The sequence below is a fragment of the Pseudochaenichthys georgianus genome, unplaced genomic scaffold (genome assembly GCF_902827115.2).
Source record: "Pseudochaenichthys georgianus unplaced genomic scaffold, fPseGeo1.2 scaffold_423_arrow_ctg1, whole genome shotgun sequence".
Lineage (NCBI taxonomy): Eukaryota > Metazoa > Chordata > Actinopteri > Perciformes > Channichthyidae > Pseudochaenichthys > Pseudochaenichthys georgianus.
The window spans coordinates 102,096-121,737 of NW_027262988.1; the positions used below are offsets into that span (position 1 = coordinate 102,096).

Below are 19,642 nucleotides of genomic sequence, written 5' to 3' on the forward strand. Positions count from 1 at the left end.
CACGTGATTCAACTCACCTCCAAAAAGCCCAGGGCAGCCTGTTTGGCAGTGTTGTGGATGACGTGACAGGGCACCGATGGATGTAGATGTCTTCTACATCATCATCTTCTGTCTCCTCTGCAGTCTCATTCTCTGTGCCCTCTGGACACTCATTTTCCTCCGCTCTGTCATTCACTGAGAGATCCAAAGCCTCCTCCACTGTTTCCTCTGACCTGGCAAGTTTGGCCCAGAATGACAGCAGATTTCTTCTTCTCCTCCTCCTCCTCCTCCTCCTCCTCCTCCTCCTCCTCCTCCTCCTCCTCCTCCTCCTCCTCCTTCTCCTCCTTCTCCTCCTTCTCCTCCTTCTCCTCCTTCTCCTCCTCCTCCTCTGACATCTTTCAGACTTTCAAACTAACAGACAAACATCAGACAGAAATCGAAGTACAGTTAAGGAATGAATGATCCAGTCTTAAAAGATAGCTACATGTTACTGTTTGATTGATTGAATATGTTATTAGACAGGAATGCAAACAACACAGGTACAGTACTGTAAATGCCCTTAGCTCATTAGCAAGCATCCATTAGCTCACACACGCGTGATGATTTAACTAACACGGCTATAACTCACGGTTGTTTGTTGTTAAACCCACCGCAGCAACCTGCCACACTGCTCACCAGCAGCTTGTGTAACGCTCACGTAGTCAGACTCACCGTTGACTTCATAAAAATAAAAATAATGTGCTTGTAAAATTAAAATGAAGTGATTACCTACCGTTTGACCTCCCGCTTCAGATGAAAATGGGTTCTTCATAGGATAGAGACCAGACGCAATGACCCGCCCTAAGCTGCCTCTGATTGATTTATATACGGTGCCTTTCTCGGTCAGCCAATCGGGGGCAGAATAGGGCGGGCTCACCCTATCCCTGACTCGAACTACGGCAAACCTCAAGCAACAAGTTATGGAAATATATCATTAAATAAAAAAATAATTATAAAGTAGTGAGAGGGGGGGAAAAGCATGTGAAATGGCAAGTGTGGCGTGAGGCGTGTGAAGAGGTTAAATTGCGTGACTCTCACTCTCAAAGGGTGAGACTTGGCAGCTCTGCTGTTTGTTAAAAGGATTCTTTGCCAACGCTATTGTGCCCTGGTTGTCTTCGTAATTCGTAGGTAGTGTATATTCACATTTGTCAATGCCCTCTAGTAGTTGTATTAAGTACATACACTCCTGCATAGTAGCTGCTAAAGCCATATACTCAGCTTCACAAGTTGATAAAGCGACAGTTGGCTGCTTTTTGGTTTTCCTGTAAACCAGTGGCCCGCTCTCATTAAGGCTAACACAATAACCTGACACACTCCGTCTGTTGGTTAGGTCAGCAGCCCAATCTGCATCGCTGTATTTATATAATATAATATACAACTTCCCCAGATAGTTACTTACGTCAAGTCAGTATTTTCCCCTGAAATGTTATGTTTAAATGCAGATTATCTTTAAATCTATAGATACATTCAGACATGGTAATAAAACGAACACCATTTATATTAGGGCTGTCAGTCGATTAAAAATCGCAAATTAATCGCACATGTTTTATCTGTTCTAAATTTACCTTAGAGGAATATTTTTCTAGTTTTTAATACTCTTATCAACATATGACTGGACAAATATGCTTTATGCAAATGTTTATTATCATTTGAACAATGACAAATATTCTCATGAATATTAAACAACACCCTCTGAACATTACAAATATTCGCCTTAATTCAACCTGGAACCTCTCTCATACAATAATACCAACCCAGTCTCATAAAAAAACGTGTAATAACTACGTTGGTCCACAACGTAGGACGTAGTATTTCTACAAAAACGCCTCAGAAATTGTAAAATGCCTACGTTTTTTTTCACCATTCATTCCAAAGGCTGGCGTCTATGTCACGTGATCTTCAAATTTCTCCCTGCAGAAAAAAAAAACATGGCCGACATTCGTTTTATTCTCGGTGGAAAATGCCTATTTTAAGGTTAGTTTGGCCATTAAAATGCGTTTTGATGTCATTTGATGCGAGAATTATGAGTTGTTATTTCAGATTATGTGTGCAGTGGATGTACATGATCTTTAGTTTGCTAGTTATTACGAAGATTACTTCAAGAAATTGTGTCTATACACATAGCCGTGGGAAGTAGGGGTGCTGGGGGTGCTGCAACACCCCCTGTTGGCGAGTGGTGTACATTTGAAAAACTGAGTGACCACCTAAATAAAAATGATGAAACTACATAAAATAGTTATTATTTTACTTTAAATAGAATTAGCTGTATACAGTAGCATATAATAGTCATAGTATATATTTGTATCAGTCAGGTGGCTTGAATTTATTTTCCAAATAAATAAAATCCGAGTCATCTAGGTCAGGGGTTCCCAAACTTTGCCATGCCAAGGACCCCATATAGCATTATCGTCTGGCAGGGAACCCCTGTTGCCTTTTTTTTTTTTAAATGATGAGTACATTATGATGGAAAATATGACAAATTAATCATACAGCTTAATACGTTTTCTTAATATATATATATATATGTATTAATAATTAATAATCAGTTATTCTTCTAAACAATGTTTGTATTTATCTTTTGTTTGTCATTCATTACATTGATTGTGTCTTCTGTTATAAACATTCTTAACACAATATTAAACAGTAATATCAACAGTAAACATATTTTTAAAGCATTTTTAAAGTGATTTCTGTCTTTATAATATTATATAATTTTGAACAGTAATATGAACAATTAACATATATTTTTAGCATTTTGAAAGCTACTTATGCCTTAATAATATTATATATAATATTCAACAGTAATATTAACAATAAACATATTTATATTCATATATATAAACATCAATATTTGCTACATCCGTGCTCTCATCCAGCTGCAGAGCGAAATATTCACTAGCTCGCACTTGCTCCAAAAGCTGAGCAGATACTCAGTTTCACGCTCAGTAGAGGCAGCTCGATTCTGATTGGCTTGAAGGGCGGGCATGAAATTTAAAAACAATAAAATAAAATATTAATAAATAAAAAATATTAAAAGATTGGCATCAAAGGACACATAGATTGATAGATATGCAATTATTAATAACATCAAAAAAAAAAATGTAACTTTAAAAAAAAAAAAATAGATTCCCCTCTCCCTCAAACTTTGCGTGACCCCCCTGGCGGCCCCCCGGGGGTCGGGGCCCCACTTTGAAAAACACTGATCTAGGTCGTAGGTCGTGGGAGAGTGACGTAATTGACGCGACACACACACTGTGACAACTTTCTAGAATGGCTCAAAAAAGGATTTTGGATTTTTTTTCTCCAACAAACAATCCAATAAAAAGAGTGGACCACTCCTCAGCCCACCACCTCTACAACTAGAGTAATATGACACAGAAGAGACTGACACATCTGACTTTGATGCATGTCCATCGTAACATGTTGGACAATGTGGATGTATCTGCTCTAATGAGGGTCTTCATTAGTGCCACCCCAGGCTACATGTGGAGTTTTGTGAAGCCCCAACAAGGTAAGACGATATTTTTCCTTTAATGCTGTTGCCGCTGTGCAGTGTTTTGCCTTGTCAATCAGTTAAAATTGAATTCATAGTCTTATTAATATTGTAAATAATATTTTCTGACTATTTGTAATGTTATGTAGGTTTGTAAGACCCATAGTTAGCGATGTAGGTCTATAATGGTTTATTAAGCCCAGAGATGGGGTCGTTACTAAAAAAAAGTAATATATTACCTATTACATATTACTTTTTAAAAAAGTAATATATTACACTACTCCGTTACTCTCTACATAAAGTAACTCGTTACTTTACTCGTTACTTTACTCGTTACTTTACTCGCAGGGCCGGCCCGCCCCTCCTTGCAGGCAGATCACGCAGACTGCTAAAGTTTTAAATGTTCTCTTTAGTTCAGTTTCCATTGTCGCATAAGACTGATCCAGATCCTGAATGTTTTCCTATCTGACCTTGGCTGTCCTCTGTCTCCTGCTATCTGTATATTTTGCGCAGTCTATCTCTGCTCACGCTGTTGCGTCAGCGTGTTCTCCTGCGTGTTGGCCATGTGTTGCACTGGAGCCAGACTGGAGCACACCGCAAAGACTTCAGCCGAGCACGTACGAACTGCGCACGCGTAGGTGGCAATAACTCTCCTTACCAGCAGGCGGCGGTAGTGTGTATTCGTCATTCAAAACAGGCAACAACCGGAAAACAGAGAAGAAGAACAGACTACGTGTGTGATATAAATAAACAACAGCTATGTGCGTTAGCTTCACCTTAGCATGTGTTCTTTGCAGGTGTTTGTTGAGGTTTGATTATGACTGATTTTTAGAAAGTAACGAACTAACGCGTGTCGGGGCAATGTTAGTAACTGTAGTGTGATTACTGAATTATAAAAGTAGCGCGTTACACTACTCCGTTACCGACAAAGTAATATTATTAATTATTATTCACCCAACTCTGATTAAGCCTAACAGAGGCGAGACACCCCAGGTAAATAGGGTAATTTTTTTTCACTTAAAGATATCAGCTAGACATTTCTCCAGTTAATTACCTACAATGAGGCAATTGTTTCTTGTATTACAAGTTTTCTGAATATGCAAATTATCCATTATCTCATTAAATGTGCGCATATCTTAACATATTTCAGGAACCGAAATCTGAACTTTTGATAAAGCCAGGTTCAAAATTCTCGTTTCATTTTGTAGTCATATTAGTATCTAAGGCTTTTACAGAAGGGGTTTTGGATATCTCTTTTTATCACTCCATAAATCAGAAAATACTGTCAACAGTCCTAACATATCAATTTTCGCCATGTTTCTAGGTATACAATATTATATAATTCAGGCTATGAATGATATATGAACAAACCCTTCTGTAAAAGCCTTCATAATATTAATAGGAATATAACTGGAAGGTTTGGTGTATGTACGTGCTACTGAAGTTGACATTTTGAACTCAGAGTAGGAGAAAAAACTCATTTTGAGAAAAACTTTTTTTCACCATTCTTTTGCCATTTTGAGATTTACATTTCTAGCGGAAAGTGTTTTAGCACACCACGTGACGCATCTGAACAAATCACGTTGTCAGAAATTGACACCAGCCAATGAGATTTCGTTTCTTGGTTTAAGACCCCTGAAACAAAGGGAATGACCATATTTGGATCCGATGAGATTGTGCAGGAGAGTCGGAGCTTTCGAACGATATCTCTGTTGACATGGTGCACACAGCGGTCGCGGTACTTTATGTTACGTTAGAATGCTAACTTTTGGTGAATTTAGGAGAAATCTACAGACGCAAATAGACAAACTATAGTAAAATAAACACTTAAATGTGTATTTTGTACGTTTTCCTTCCAAAAGCCTGAAAGAAAACATGTTATAGAATCAAAATAGCACAACATCTCAAAATTGACCAGTGCATGAAAAACGATGTTTTTGCCTGTGGTGTCTCGCCTTTAACAAACAATGTATGCGGCTCGTATCGCTGACAGCGGCCCCCTCCCCACTTTTAGCAGCACCCCCTGAGCAAAATGACTTCCCGCGGCTATGCAGGGGAAACAAAAGGCTGCGTCTGCTTTGAACGAATCTTCAAGCCGGTCTGTTTGCTGTACCATGCAGCGCAAAAGAGCGCTTCTTTCCTCGGTTTTTGGCGGATTGCAAACAGCTTTCAGGTGCATACCGCCACCTACTGTACACTAAAGTGTATCACCATATCATCCTATCACCACTTGTGGAATTATACCATTGTGTTGTTTTAAATTCTTCCAATCAATCCTGTTCCACTCAAATACTTAAGAATGGCCTTCCTGCCTCTCTTACCTCCTCACCTTCTGTTCCCAGTGTCCCCATCAGGCTCCACTCCCTTCCTGCCTCTCTTACCCCCTCACCTTCTGTTCCCAGTGTCCCCATCAGGCTCCACTCCCTTCCTGCCTCTCTTACCCCCTCACCTTCTGTTCCCAGTGTCCCCATCAGGCTCCACTCCCTTCCTGGTAGCTCTTACCCCCTCACCTTCTGTTCCCAGTGTCCCCATCAGGCTCCACTCCCTTCCTGCCTCTCTGACCCCCTCACCTTCTGTTCCCAGTGTCCCCATCAGGCTCCACTCCCTTCCTGCCTCTCTGACCCTGTCTCTTAGTTGTTCCCTCTCTGTTTTGTACATGTTACAGTGTAATATGATGCGTTCCACATTTTCTTTCACTCCACACCCCCTGCATTCTTCAACTTTGCTTTTTCCCATTATAAACATTGTTCCGTTTAATCCTGTATGATCCAATCTGAGTCTAGTGATGATCTCCTCCCGTCTGTTCCTTTCTGTATAGATCTTTATTATGACTGATTTCTGTAACTTGTGCTATCTCCTCCCTTTCTGATCTTCCTCCCACCTTGTCTGGGTAGGAACATATTTCCATACCCTTCTTCTTAATTGCTTTTCCTTCTCCTTTTACAAGTGAAACTGGTATTGCTATTTCCTTTTCTAACGCTAACTTATCAGCATGCTCATTGAACCCACTCATGTGTATGGCATTATATTTGTGCCTCCATCCTGAGCACGCAATGAAACATGTTGAGCATAAAAAATGCTATTGAGCACGCACTTCAACATTTTTGAGCACAGAGAAATATATATAATATATTTTCTCTCATAAAATTCCTGTTCCGTGCGCAAGCAGACGGCTGCACACGGCTGCACACGCTCTCTCTCCCAATGCGTTCTCACTCCCAACCCGTCACATGTTGACGGACGGTCAGGACCCCTCCCCGTCACTCTATTACGGACAGGGCACCCCTTGAGAGTCAGCTTTCAACGGGCAGGGCGTCCCATAAGCCGCGTTCACACTTTTCCCACAAAGGTTCATGCGAACTTAGTTCATGATCGCGTTCACACCAAAAAGAGCCGGTACTAAAAGTAGTTAATGCGAACCTTTTTACCCCCTCGAAAGTCCCTGCTCTCTAGCAGGGACTTTCGAACGGCTCTTTTTTGAGAAAAGAGCTATATTCCTGATTGGCTGGGTGAATTGCAAACCACGCCCCGTAAAACTCCCAACAAGTTTTGTGAAGCCGCCATTTTATTATCCTCGCGTTAGCATTATTAGCATTAGCATTAGCATTATTAGCATTAGCCCAGCGCAGAAACGCAGAGAGACTAACTTATGGCAACACAAAATAAAACATGGGAGCGGTGGAGATGAGGAGGTGTCGGCGTTCTGGCGATTTACTCGGAAGGCTTCAGTAGAAGCTGCTGGGACTCCCAGCAGCTTCTACTGAAGCCAGTCCCCAACTCCGGGGACTTCCGGCCAGGGACTTTGGGCGGCAGTATACGCCGTGAAGTGGTTTGCGGCCTGCCAGTAAACCCAAAGCAGAAGAAGAAGAAGTGACGTCAGCGGCTTCATTTGCCTAATCCTCCCCCAGGGACTTTTTCTGGTGTGAACGCGATCTGTACTTAGTTCATGAGAACTAAAGAGTTCGCATGAACTAAGTTCACATGAACCTTTGTGGGAAAAGTACCGCAGTGTGAACGCGGCTATAGACCTTCATAGACCTCCCATAGCGTTGATTATAGACCAACAAGTCCTCCAACTCATACGACCAAATATGTCGTTTGTTCAAGCGCTTAATACGTCCTGCCCCCGTTGAATGCAAACGTTACAGATCTTCGTTTATTCACAAATAACCCTCTCTGTAAAATCCTGAATTGTAGGATAGTTTGGCATTAAAACGCTTTTTGATTAGATTTCTAGCGAGAAGTGTATATTGTACTTTTAGAATCCACGTCCAGTCGATATGTAGGATCTATAGTTTGATAGATATTAGGAAGATGATTTGAGGCATGCGGCAGCCTCCATGTAAAGTTACGGGTTGAAAACAGTATTTCCGGTCTCGACGTTTTCATAATAAAACCAATGATCAAATGATTTAACAGTGATCTCTGCACAAGGTTGGGTTGTAACGGAATACATGTAATGGCGTTACGTAATCAGAATACACAAATCAAGTAACTGTATTCAGCTCGCGTTACATTTGAAAAACGAGTAATCTGATTACAGTTACTTTCGTAAACCTGAAGTGAATACATTTTTGGATTACTTATTGGAATTATTGGTGGAAAGATTTCCTCACAACATTTAATATTCATTACTAAAGGTACAGCCGAATCATCACAGCGCACAAAACCTATTCGCAGATGGACCAAAAAGGGGAGCGTTTGAAAAAAAAAAAAGGGGCGGGTCCGCTCAGTGAAACGATAACAACGAAACATGGAGGAACACAAGTCTGCGTTTAAATCGTGTGTGTGTGTGGGTGTGTGTGTGTAGAGGTGTGTGTGGTTAAAACACATCAGCCTGCGCTCACTCTTAGCCTTTCTAATGATTCTGAAGGTAAACACCGTGAAGGCGGTGCGTGAAAGGCGGTGCGTGAAAAGCACTGCACGCTGCTCTTCTCAGAGGCTGAGTTAACCCTCCCGTGCTGCAGAGATTTCATGAAGTGAAGGAGGCTTTCCTTCTATAAAACAGCTGTGGGCATGCAGCAGAATGTCATGGACATGACTTCATAGATCAAGGCAGACTGGTCAACCCATCCTCACTCCCAGGTCGGCCTATGTTGACGTTATGTCAAGTCCCTGTGTCGGCTTTTTCCAACGCAAGGGGGGGGGGGCCTTAGAGTCAATTTTCAACGCAAGGGGGGGGGCCTTAGAGTCAATTTTCAACGCAAGGGGGGGGGGCCTTAGCGTCCGTTTTGGCCAGTTTTGGACAGTCTGCCGTGGTTCCATCCCATTTCAAGTGCTGTTCGAGGCTCGGTAACCCTCCACACTCTCCAATCACAGAGCTTGAGGACTATCACGGGGTTTGTCAAACAGAGCACATGGTGTAGTCCAAACGATAGCTGGGGATTCTGGGTAGTGTAGTGTCTTCTGCCATCCTTTACTCCGAAAAAACATTTGTTTTTCCGAATCGAAGGGGAAAAATACAAAAGCATTGCACACAATTTAAACCAATCAATGTTGTGTAATTAACAAGGATAATCTGGTGTTTTTTAGTCGATGAGTAGTGCAGATATCACTGTAAAATCAATCGACAGTAAGGGGAATACTTACTTCCGGGTGTACAATTCTCCGTTATCCAATGGGAATGGACGCTCACATTGCCTTTAAGGGCAGTCGACACAAACGAATGCCGTGCTTCCCGGAGCGTCCATAGAAGCATATGGACATCCCGGAAAGCTGAAAATGGACGCTAAGGGCCCCCCACTTGCGTTGAAAATGGACTCTAAGGCCCCCCCCCCTTGCGTTGGAAAAAGCCGACACAGGGGACTTGACATAACGTCAACATAGGCCGACCTGGGAGTGAGGATGTGTTGGATGTATTATGTATTTTGTTCCTTCAACTTTACATTTGAATTTGCATTAAAGTATTTCGTAAGGCCTTTTAACATGTGTTTAAATATACCTACGGTTGTAGTTGAAGAGTTTGTAAATTAACATGAACCGAAGCTGTTAATCGCACAACGTCACGTCCGTTAATTCCACATCCACGTGCATGGATTAACATCGATTTAATACATTAATGTAGCCTTTGCTTCTGCTAAAAGAGGTGTCGACCAGCTGGGGCAGCAAGAAAATCTGCGTAATCGAGTGTGACTATTAAAAAATAAATCATTACGTCGGGGTAGCATTTGCTTGGCATATCCGGTTATTTCTCCACTGGTTAACGTGGGTTAACAATACCGTGTAGCTGTCACGTTTGAAGGGACGAAATCGTGACATCTTCACGTCTCCCAGCATGGTAAATCGTCACATGTTCACGTCTTGCCGTGATACCGGGTTGGATGAACCAGGTTAGTAAGCAGTACAGTACATATTGTATGGAAGGAAAACAATGTTTAACATCTGTGTATTTATTTGCCCACCCTTCTGCTCGACATCCGACCCTCACTTAGATTTTTCCTCTGCAGTTTCTTCTCTGGTTTGAGGACTCTTCTCAGTGAGGTTTAATTTAAAATAAATCCAATTATTGCAGACAAACATGTTGCCTGAAGCTGCCACGTGGATCAGACTGTGATATGAACCAGTTTCAGTTTGTGCAGATTCAAACGAGAGAAAGCCGGGGACACAAACACACAGAGACAATAATGAGCACAAAGATCTTTTAATAACAGCTGAAAAACAAACATGATAACAAAGACAAATGTCCCCACCAGGCACGTGCAGCAGCACCTCCCACCTTACTGTCCCTTCAGACAGACAGGTAGCAGCACCTCCCACCTTACTGTCCCTTCAGACAGACAGGTAGCAGCACCTCCCAACTTACTGTCCCTTCAGACAGACAGGTAGCAGCACCTCCCACTTTACTGTCCCTTCAGACAGACAGGTAGCAGCACCTCCCACTTTACTGTCCCTTCAGACAGACAGGTAGCAGCACCTCCCACTTTACTGTCCCTTCAGACAGACAGGTAGCAGCACCTCCCACTTTACTGTCCCATCAGACAGACAGGTAGCAGCACCTCCCACTTTACTGTCACTTCAGACAGACAGGTAGCTGCACCTCCCACCTTACATTCCCTTCAGACAGACAGGTAGCTGCACCTCTCACGTTACTGTCCCTTCAGACAGACAGGTAGCAGCACCTCCCACCTTGCAGTCCCTTCAGACACACAGGTAGCAGCACCTCCCACTTTACTGTCTAATGTTATGCCGGCTTTTCTTGGCTTGTTTGAAGCTGAGTGGTGATGAACAAATGACTAAGCTGCCAGTGCCTAGAGTTTACAGCTAATTAGCCAAAAGAAAAACAACAAATGTAGCCTAGTCCTAGCTACCTGGAGCAGGTAAAGCATACAACAGATACTTTCAGCATTATCGGAGCACGCAGTGGAAGCTTGGATGAAACACAGCGGACTTCTAAACAATGAACACCCGCAACTTGGAAGAAATAAAGTTGGGTTTTATGCGTTCTAATATTGCAATGAAAACCCATGATGTAATGACAGTCATTCAGAATAATTGAGTCATTGAATGCTCATTTCAGTCGATTTAATCAAACAAAACACAAACATATTGGACATGGCCTCAAGACTGTAACCTCTTCACATTCTGTTGAAATAGTCAATTACTAGCCTTATCTCACGCATTGCTGTTTTGAATCTCTAATATGTGGATGACAGTTGAACTGCATGATGTAACATGTACGCCATCTGCTGGAAAGAAGACGTATCGCTCTGTTGGCGTTGTTTAGAGTCAGACAACAAAAACAGAATGAAGTTCACATTTCATCAACAATCTTTGAGTACAGACAGCGTCCTGCAGAGAGCACACAGCCCAACAGCACGTTGTTGGTCTAGCATCACTTTACAAAACGTTTGAATTAAGACACTAAGACTAGCTGGTCCCTTGTAAAGGTGAGTCCACCTTAAATGAGCAGTGGGTGATCAGCAGGTGAAAGGCAGGACAAGGGAACTTGGTCCTGAGCAGTGTTGGGCAAGTTACTTTTAAAAAGTAACTAGAAATAGTTATTACTCTTCTCAAAAAAGTAACTAGTTACTTTATTAGTTACTAAATTATAAAAGTAACTAGTAACAAGTTACTTTACTTTAAAAATAATAACAATAAAAATACAAGTTTTTGTGTTGTTTTTTGCTGACTAGTTCTCTGAAGGCATGCAACAGACTCGACCGTTGTGATGGGAAGCATGTCCTCAACAACATACCTGGCAATCAATCTGTTTAGTTGACTCTGGGTGACATGTGGCGATTTAAACTTTTTTTTTTTGGCTGTTTAGATGGTGTTGCTCCATCTGGGTCACTGCAGGTGGTTGAGACGGTGGGGTCTTTGGTGACTAGTTTTATAGCCCCATGGAAATTAGTTAGGTGCTTCAGGAGATTGGCATTGCTGTTTTTCGATGTGAACAATGCTTTCTGTCCTGCACACAGTTTACATTTTACCGTATGATTTTTTGCGTCCTTTATCCCCACAAATTGAAAATAGTGGTTATATTTCCAAGTTGCAAATGCGCTGCTGCTCTCGCTGATACTTGCATCTGCCATTGTGTGTGTGTGTGTGTGTGTGCTGGTGGTGAGCGTTGCCGTGTGTTTGTGTTAACATTAGCAAGTGTTCGTGTATGTGTATTTTCCTCATAAGGCAAGACCCGCCCAACTCTGTCTCTGATTGGCTTACCCTGAAATGTTACCCCGCGTTAACCAATCATCACTCCTCTCTGGTTACTTTCACTTTTACATGGTATTGTGAGAGGACATCGCCTGTAAATTACATCCGCAGGGAGATTCGGTTCAGTTCCATCACATAATGTAATGCAGTAACGCACCCATTTAATCACAGTGACTATAACGGCGTTACTGAATGGGAATAGGTAACTAGTAACCCTATTAGTTACCGCAAAAATTAGTTGCGTTAGAGTAACGCGTTAGTCCCAACACTGGTCCTGAGGAGATGTAACCATTATTAAAGAAGAAATAGTCTCAAGGGGTCGAAGAAATAAACATTTGTGATTATTAGTGAATCAGTTGCAGGTGGGTGAAAACAGGCTTAAGGAGTAACGTATTACATGTAACGGCATTAGGTCATCAGGATACAAAATAGACAAATGTATTCCCTTACCAACACACTTGGTCTTTTTAAACGATTACGCCATTTAAATATTTTGTCACAAACTTTGCAGATCTATTTTTCCTCTCCTGTGTGGATTCTCATATGTGACTTTAGATGTCCACTCTGTGAAAAAGCTTTCTTACAGACTGTACAGGTGAATGTTTTCTCTCCTGTGTGGATTCTCATGTGTATCTTTAAATATCCTCTCTGTGGAAAAGCTTTCTTACAGACTGAGCAGCTGAATGGTTTCTCTCCTGTGTGGACTCTCATGTGTGTCTTTAAGTTTCCACTAAGTGAAAAAGCTTTCTTACAGACTGAGCAGGTGAATGTTTTCTCTCCTGTGTGGATTCTCATGTGTATCTTTAAACTTCCACTCTGTGAAAAAGCTTTCTTACAGACTGAGCAGCTGTGTGGTATCTCTCCTGTGTGGATTATCATGTGGTCCTTTAAACGTCCACTCTGTGAAAAACCTTTCTTACAGACTGTACAGGTGAGTGGTTTCTCTCCTGTGTGGATTCTCATGTGTATCTTTAAATATCCACTCGTTGAAAAACCTTTCTTACAGACTGAGCAGCTGTGTGGTTTCTCTCCTGTATGGATTATCATGTGTATCTTTAAATATCCTCTCTGTGGAAAAGCTTTCTTACAGACTGAGCAGCTGAATGGTTTCTCTCCTGTGTGGACTCTCATGTGTCTCTTTAAGTTCCCATTAAGTGAAAAAGCTTTCTTACAGACTGAGCAGGTGAATGGTTTCTTTTCAGCACTATGTCGTGGATCACTGACAGATTCATGTCTATTTTTCAGTGAGTTTGAGCCTGATGCAGGTTCTCTGGTCTCTTTCCAATCAGCACTGTCTTCAGTGTCAGGTTCAGAAGAGTCTTCAGAGTCAGGTTCAGAAGAGTCTTCAGTGTCAGGTTTAGAAGAGTCTTCAGTGTTGGGTTCAGAAGAGTCTCCAGTGTCAGGTTCAGAAGAGTCTTCAGTGTGGTCCTCAGTCTTTGGTTGTAAACTGCTCTCTGGATCTGAGTTTCTGGCTGGTACTGGTCCTCGACAGTCATCTCCATCAGCTTCTGTTTCCATGTGTTCGGTTTGTCTTTGATGAGGCTGAGAGGACTGAGGTTTCTCTTCATCATCTTCACTCTTCACAGGGTCAGGAGTGAAAGTGGACTTGGTGATATCAGCCTCCTCCAGCTCCTGAAGCTGCTCTCCCTCCTGTTCCTGCTTAATGTGTGGGGGGGGCTCTGGGTCCTCCTGGTCCAGACTGGTACTCCACTCTTGCTGGTCATGGAGAAGCTCTTCTTTAACCACCACCAGCTGCTGGACGTCTGCAGGAAACAGGAAACACAGTCAGAACAAACTGTTAAGTGTTAGCATTTAAAAACCTCATCACCATTACAATGGGAGACATTTTGCAGCCCTAATGAATGCCTTTGTTTTTATATTTTCACATTATCTTTCTTAGTCCCACCTATTGTGTATTTATGTTGGCTCAAGTCACCTCATGTAGCCCAGCCCCTTTCCACTTCCAGTTCAAAATGTAAAAGGGTTTTTTCTTCAGGCGTAGCACTAGCCGCAATGTAAACAAGGAATTGTATTTGGGATCGTACACAGATACACTATGCCTTCAGTATAGAATGAAAATACTCCGTTACAAATTAAAATCCTGCATTCAAACCTTATTTAAGTAAAAGTATGCAAGTATTAACTGACAGAACATTTGACGGCACCTTCTTATGTAACAGTAATGATGGTGCAGTAAAATGTTCCCCGTCTGTTTAATTTATGTTGTTTCTTGATTATTTTGTATGTTGCATTTTACTGCTGTACATGTTCAAAGTTGCGCTTGTATAAATGATTATGGATGAGGGAACCTGCTAAATGTTCACATATGTGTGTTTTTTATATACAGTAACACACAGTAAAAAAATCTTTTTTTTACAGTTTTTTTAGTGTATTTCATAATTACAGGAAATCATAATCAATTTACAAGAATAAACGGTTTATTGAAATGTGTCATGTATTTTAACCTCTTAAGCCCTGAGCCTGTTTTTCAGGTTTCAGGCTCGAAAATGCTATGCCCAAAACAAATGACTATAACTTAACTTCTAAAAGGGTTATATGAATAATTTATTTTATCAAAGCAAGGTTACATCTGTGAGTTGGATGTAGAAGTGTCGGAATCAATATAGATGTTTCTCTGTAAGAGTAAATTCAGATGGAACATAGTAAAAAAAGGTAAATTCTTAACTCCGCCTAAAAAAAACCCATTACTTATAGTGAAAACCACGCTTGAATGATGGTATGGTAGACTAAAAGCTTTAGGAATCCAAAGTAGAACATATAATAAGTACCCTGTATCAAGATTGATGCAAAACAAGTTAAATTTGACCTTTTTAGAGAGGTTTAGCAAAAAGTAGTCCAGGCGGACTGACCTTTGGGCACATTTTGGCACATTTGGATACCATCAGTGCCATTTGACCTTAATCAGGTACCATACTGTAAAAATAATTGTATTATCACTATAGGTAATCATTCCATCAATACAAGTGTTTTTATAAAAAAATATTTTTTTTAAATTACATTTCTTTTTTAATGTAAATGGTGTGTGTGTGTGTGTGTGTGTGTGTGTGTGTGTGTGTGTGTACTTTGCCGCAGTCCTTACATGTTTATCACCCAACTAACACTTATAGGAAGGTTTACTTTCACAATAAAAATTAGGAAACATAGGATAGATTTGTCTCCAACAGGAGCAGATTTATTTAAAAAATAACACACTAAAAAACTACACTAAAACCGAAATAACACCACAAGCATTTTTTTGGTAAACACTGGCAAAAAAGAAAGAATTTCCACAACCTGAATGTGTTTAGTGTTTTTGAATTGAGGCACCAGGCACTTAATGCAGTAGATAAGTCTTCACCGTTGTGAGCACCTCCTGAGCGCGGTGGCATCTTCCCCATAATACTTGGGAATGCATACGAGTGATGATGGGAGTGGTGGTGGTGCTGCAGGGACTTCACCCCTCGTGTCTGCAGCAAGCTGCTCCCTGAAGGACTTCTGGGTGTGTGGCTTCATCCTGCCGGGGTCACCCCTCATCTTGTGCAGCTCCTTGTGGAGAAGGAAGCTGTCCCCACTGAAAATGGTAAAAACAAGTCTTGTACCATTTCATGGTTTTGTGGTGAACGCTGTAGTACCCAATCAAAGCATCGGACACATCCACGCAGCCCATGCTTCTGTTGTAGTCCACCACAGCGTCAGGAACGGTAACAATCTTATGGCGCATTTCCACTGCAGCGGGTAGCCCCGTTTAAGCGTCCTGAACCGTCCTCAAGCGGCCAGGCCAGTTTTTGGTGGCATTTCCGTATAGCCTAGTACCGGCTAGCGGGTACTTTTTCCGGCCCCATAAAATCGTGGTTCTATCAGACCAGGCCAGGGCTGTGACGTCAACACTCGACTGCTGATTGGTCAGAGAGAATCGTCACAAGATCGCGCGCGAGATCATCCCTCGCGTCACATATATATCAAGAAGCAAGCTTGCAGCATTTTGTAAACGGAGGAGCTATAAAAATGGCAACGTCGAAGAAAAGCACACCGTGGTCGACCGAGGAGGTGACGACGTTCCTACATCTCATTGGGGATGATAAAATCCAGCGGGAGCTCGACGGAACAACGCGAAATGTGAAAGTGTTCCAGGATGTCTCTGCACAGATGTCCGAATGCGGATTTTCGAGGACTTTCCTGCGATGTAGGGAAAACGGCAACGGCTTTACTGGAGTCCCTGCAAGGTACGCTCACTTCTAACAAAGAAGTCTATTTTATCCTTACATTAATGTTCGACAACCCGTGCTTTTATGGAGCCCCGAAGAGCTACATAGCTAGCTAAGGCAGATAGCCTAGGCAGATAGCCTTAGCTAGAGCTATTGTTTGCCAACACCATATGTGCCATTGTTTACGTTCAGTTTTTCTTTTCTATAGTTGTTGTTGCTATTTAGTATTGTGCTGCAGTAGTTTGTGGAATTAACAAGTCATTTTTCTGTTCTAGATGATTACATTGGGACTCGTGAGGAGGAACATTCCCGAACAACGGTTGATGGCAGTGTTCCGTCCACATCGTCATCGAATCCAGAACGGACCCCAGCCGAAGAATCGACACCAACTCAACCACCAACACCGAGTGCCATCACGACACCGCAGCGTGTGGTTCTAGGTAAGAAATAGAAATGGCAGAGCGACTGGAATTGTGTTTTGTTTTTTTAAACCTTGGATGATCCATCGTCAGTAATTAAAATAAGCTATACCACTGAAGATGAAGATGAACTTTTATTAATCCCTCATGGGGAAATTATTTCTCTGCATTTGACCCATCCTAGTGTTAGGAGCAGTGTGCTGCCATTTTGAACGGTGCCCGGGGAGCAATGTGGGGAACGGTGCCTTGCTCAGTGTGTGGAAATGCTCTGTTACAAGTAAAGTCTTAGCTAGTAAGCAGCTAGTACAGTTGTGTGTGACATCCTATCATATACATATATTTATATGCATTATCAACAGGCTGGACATAATGTAATTCACTTTCACAATCATTGTAAACATCTAGGGCCAGAACTTTCTTTAGTTCACCTTACTGTTGTTCTGTTTATACATGTTATTCTTATATCCTTGTGTGACCTGTACCTGTCCTGTGTTTTTTCCTTATTGCTAATTATTAACCTGATGCATTTATGAATATAGTTTTGCTGTGTTTTACACTTTAGTATTTATGTTTATAGTTAGCTTTGATATTCGCTTAATTTATTAGAAAGATTTTCTTTTCATGATCTGATATTTCCTCAAATGTACTTACTGGTGCTTGAAATTCAAATATTTACTAAATATTCAATTCAGATAACATTTGTTTAAAAAAATTTGACAAACACATGTATATGAAAAAAAAAAGATGTATTTATGTTCAATACAATGAATACAATACAATGCATATGTAGGTATTCAGGTAGCGCATCAAAGACACCTTGAGACACTGCTACCCCAGGCTCTGCTGCATTCCACCCATCATCATAGTCCTCTCCATGACTCTCGCAGAGGTTATGCAGAGCATAGCATGTCAGCACCATGGATTTCACAATAAACAAGAAAACGATCGCTTCCACATCCTCCATTGTTGTGTGTGTTTTGTGAGTTGTGTCGCATTGAAAATGACGCCACTGCAGTTTTACCCAGCGTCGCTCCGCCCAAAAAGCCGATCGTCCCGCCTACACTGCGTTGCTACCCCAGGTCCTAAACTGTAATGGAAATGCGCCACGGCCTCGGACGGCCAGCGAGGCAGCCGAGGCCTGAGCGAGGACGCTTTGGGACGCTTAAACGGGGCTACCCCGCTGCAGTGGAAATGCGCCATTAGTCTGCCACACACCAGCCCGTTTCACTTTCCTCTTGACAGTCTGTCCACTGAATCAGAAGATGCAGAGGGAGGCTGAGTTAGTACTGGTGCAGACGTCTGGCGGCATAGCTTGGATGTTGATGTCTCTGGGGCAACTGTATGCTGATCTGATGCACGTCGTAGCTCGGATGAGGCAGATGGCTGTGATCCAGAAGCCATCTTCATCACTGTGAAAACAATTACTTTGATTACTTCACTGGCTTATTCTTTCAAAAATCAGAAATAATTCCTCCATTTAGCGTGTGTGAAATAACATTATACATATATATATATATATATATATATATATATATATATAGACTGATATACAATACAGCTTTATTTATAAACTGCTAATAGTCAATGTCTGTCGAACTACAAAACAGCATCCATTTGGCGTGTGTGGAATAACAGTATATATATATATATATATATATATATATATAGACTGGGTTGATATACAATACAGCTTTTTTTATATACTGCCGTGTTATAGTCACGAAATACAATTAATCTATTTATACGTTCACCAACATGATGTTCCCATTGTTTTAGTTTCTCACGGAACGATAACGCTACAACAACAAAGCGGCGTCCATGTTGTATTTTGCGAGTGTGGCATTACTATAGATTACACCAAATACACAACTAATAGATACAAACAGAGAGAGTACATACCTTTCCTGAAATTCATAATCAGGGTCTGATTGTTGTCTGACTGTTCTGTTGCCTGCTGTTGTCTCTGTGTTCGTCGCTGTGTTGTCGCTTTGCTGTGTTCGTTACTGCTGTGTTGGAGCGGTTGTGCACCTGACTCTGCTGCTAGTCTGTGCGTAAAGCAGCCGCTGCTGGCATTATTCATACTACGCAGGATCCTATCTCTGGAACCCATTGGTCGATTTGGGTGATTGACACCTTTTTTGAAACTTTAGAGTAGGGATGCACGATATTGGTTTTTTGAAACCGATACCGATAACTTCCTGCTTCTCAAGACCGATACTGATAATACAAAAAAAATTATGCCACTAATTATTTTAACGCGATTAACGCATGTGTATTCTTTTTACCTTGGCTGCCCAGTATTTCAGAGCGCATCGAGTTTAAAATACCATCTACAAGCTGATGCTGACAGCCCCGCTCCTGCCGCCCGCTTGTGGCAGACCACACTTCCACGCTCACCGGCAGCCACCGACTGGCCATCAGGAGGACCGGGAGGGTGTGTGTATGTGTGGTCCTAGCGAGCGAGAGAGAGACCTTACGTGCATTGTTGTTGTTAGCATCTGGTGCTAGCTAGCTGCGCTAACGGATATAAGGAGCTGTTTAAATGAAAACAGAGGAGCGACATTTCGCCACAACTGCGCCGAGCACTTGACTTTATGCAGGAAGCCAGACAGTGGGACATTGTACGAAAAGTCAGCACACTCAGCAACATGATTGCAGCGTCCAGGCAGCTCCGGTTCGAGCATATGCCTTGACTTGCACATAGCTCCAACGCGCGCGCAGACACACTTTGTATTGTATTATTGTCTTCGTACGCTTTTAACACACCATCGTAGCGATGGCGATGTTTCAGGTGACTGATCAGGTTCGAAGTACTAGGGAGCTCTGGATTTGTGAAGAACTCCCCTCTTCCTAAA

At 41.9% G+C, this 19,642-nt stretch overlaps 1 protein-coding gene across 1 annotated transcript; it reads right to left on the bottom strand.

The window, feature by feature from the left end:
• Nucleotides 1-11,625: 11,625 nt before the first annotated feature.
• Nucleotides 11,626-13,682, bottom strand: LOC139433406 (zinc finger protein 501-like). The gene has a single exon (XM_071202409.1). The coding sequence runs from the start codon at nt 13,679-13,681 to the stop codon at nt 12,677-12,679; it is 1,005 nt and encodes a 334-aa protein (XP_071058510.1). The 5' UTR covers nt 13,682; the 3' UTR covers nt 11,626-12,676.
• Between the last annotated feature and the right edge of the window lie 5,960 nt (nt 13,683-19,642).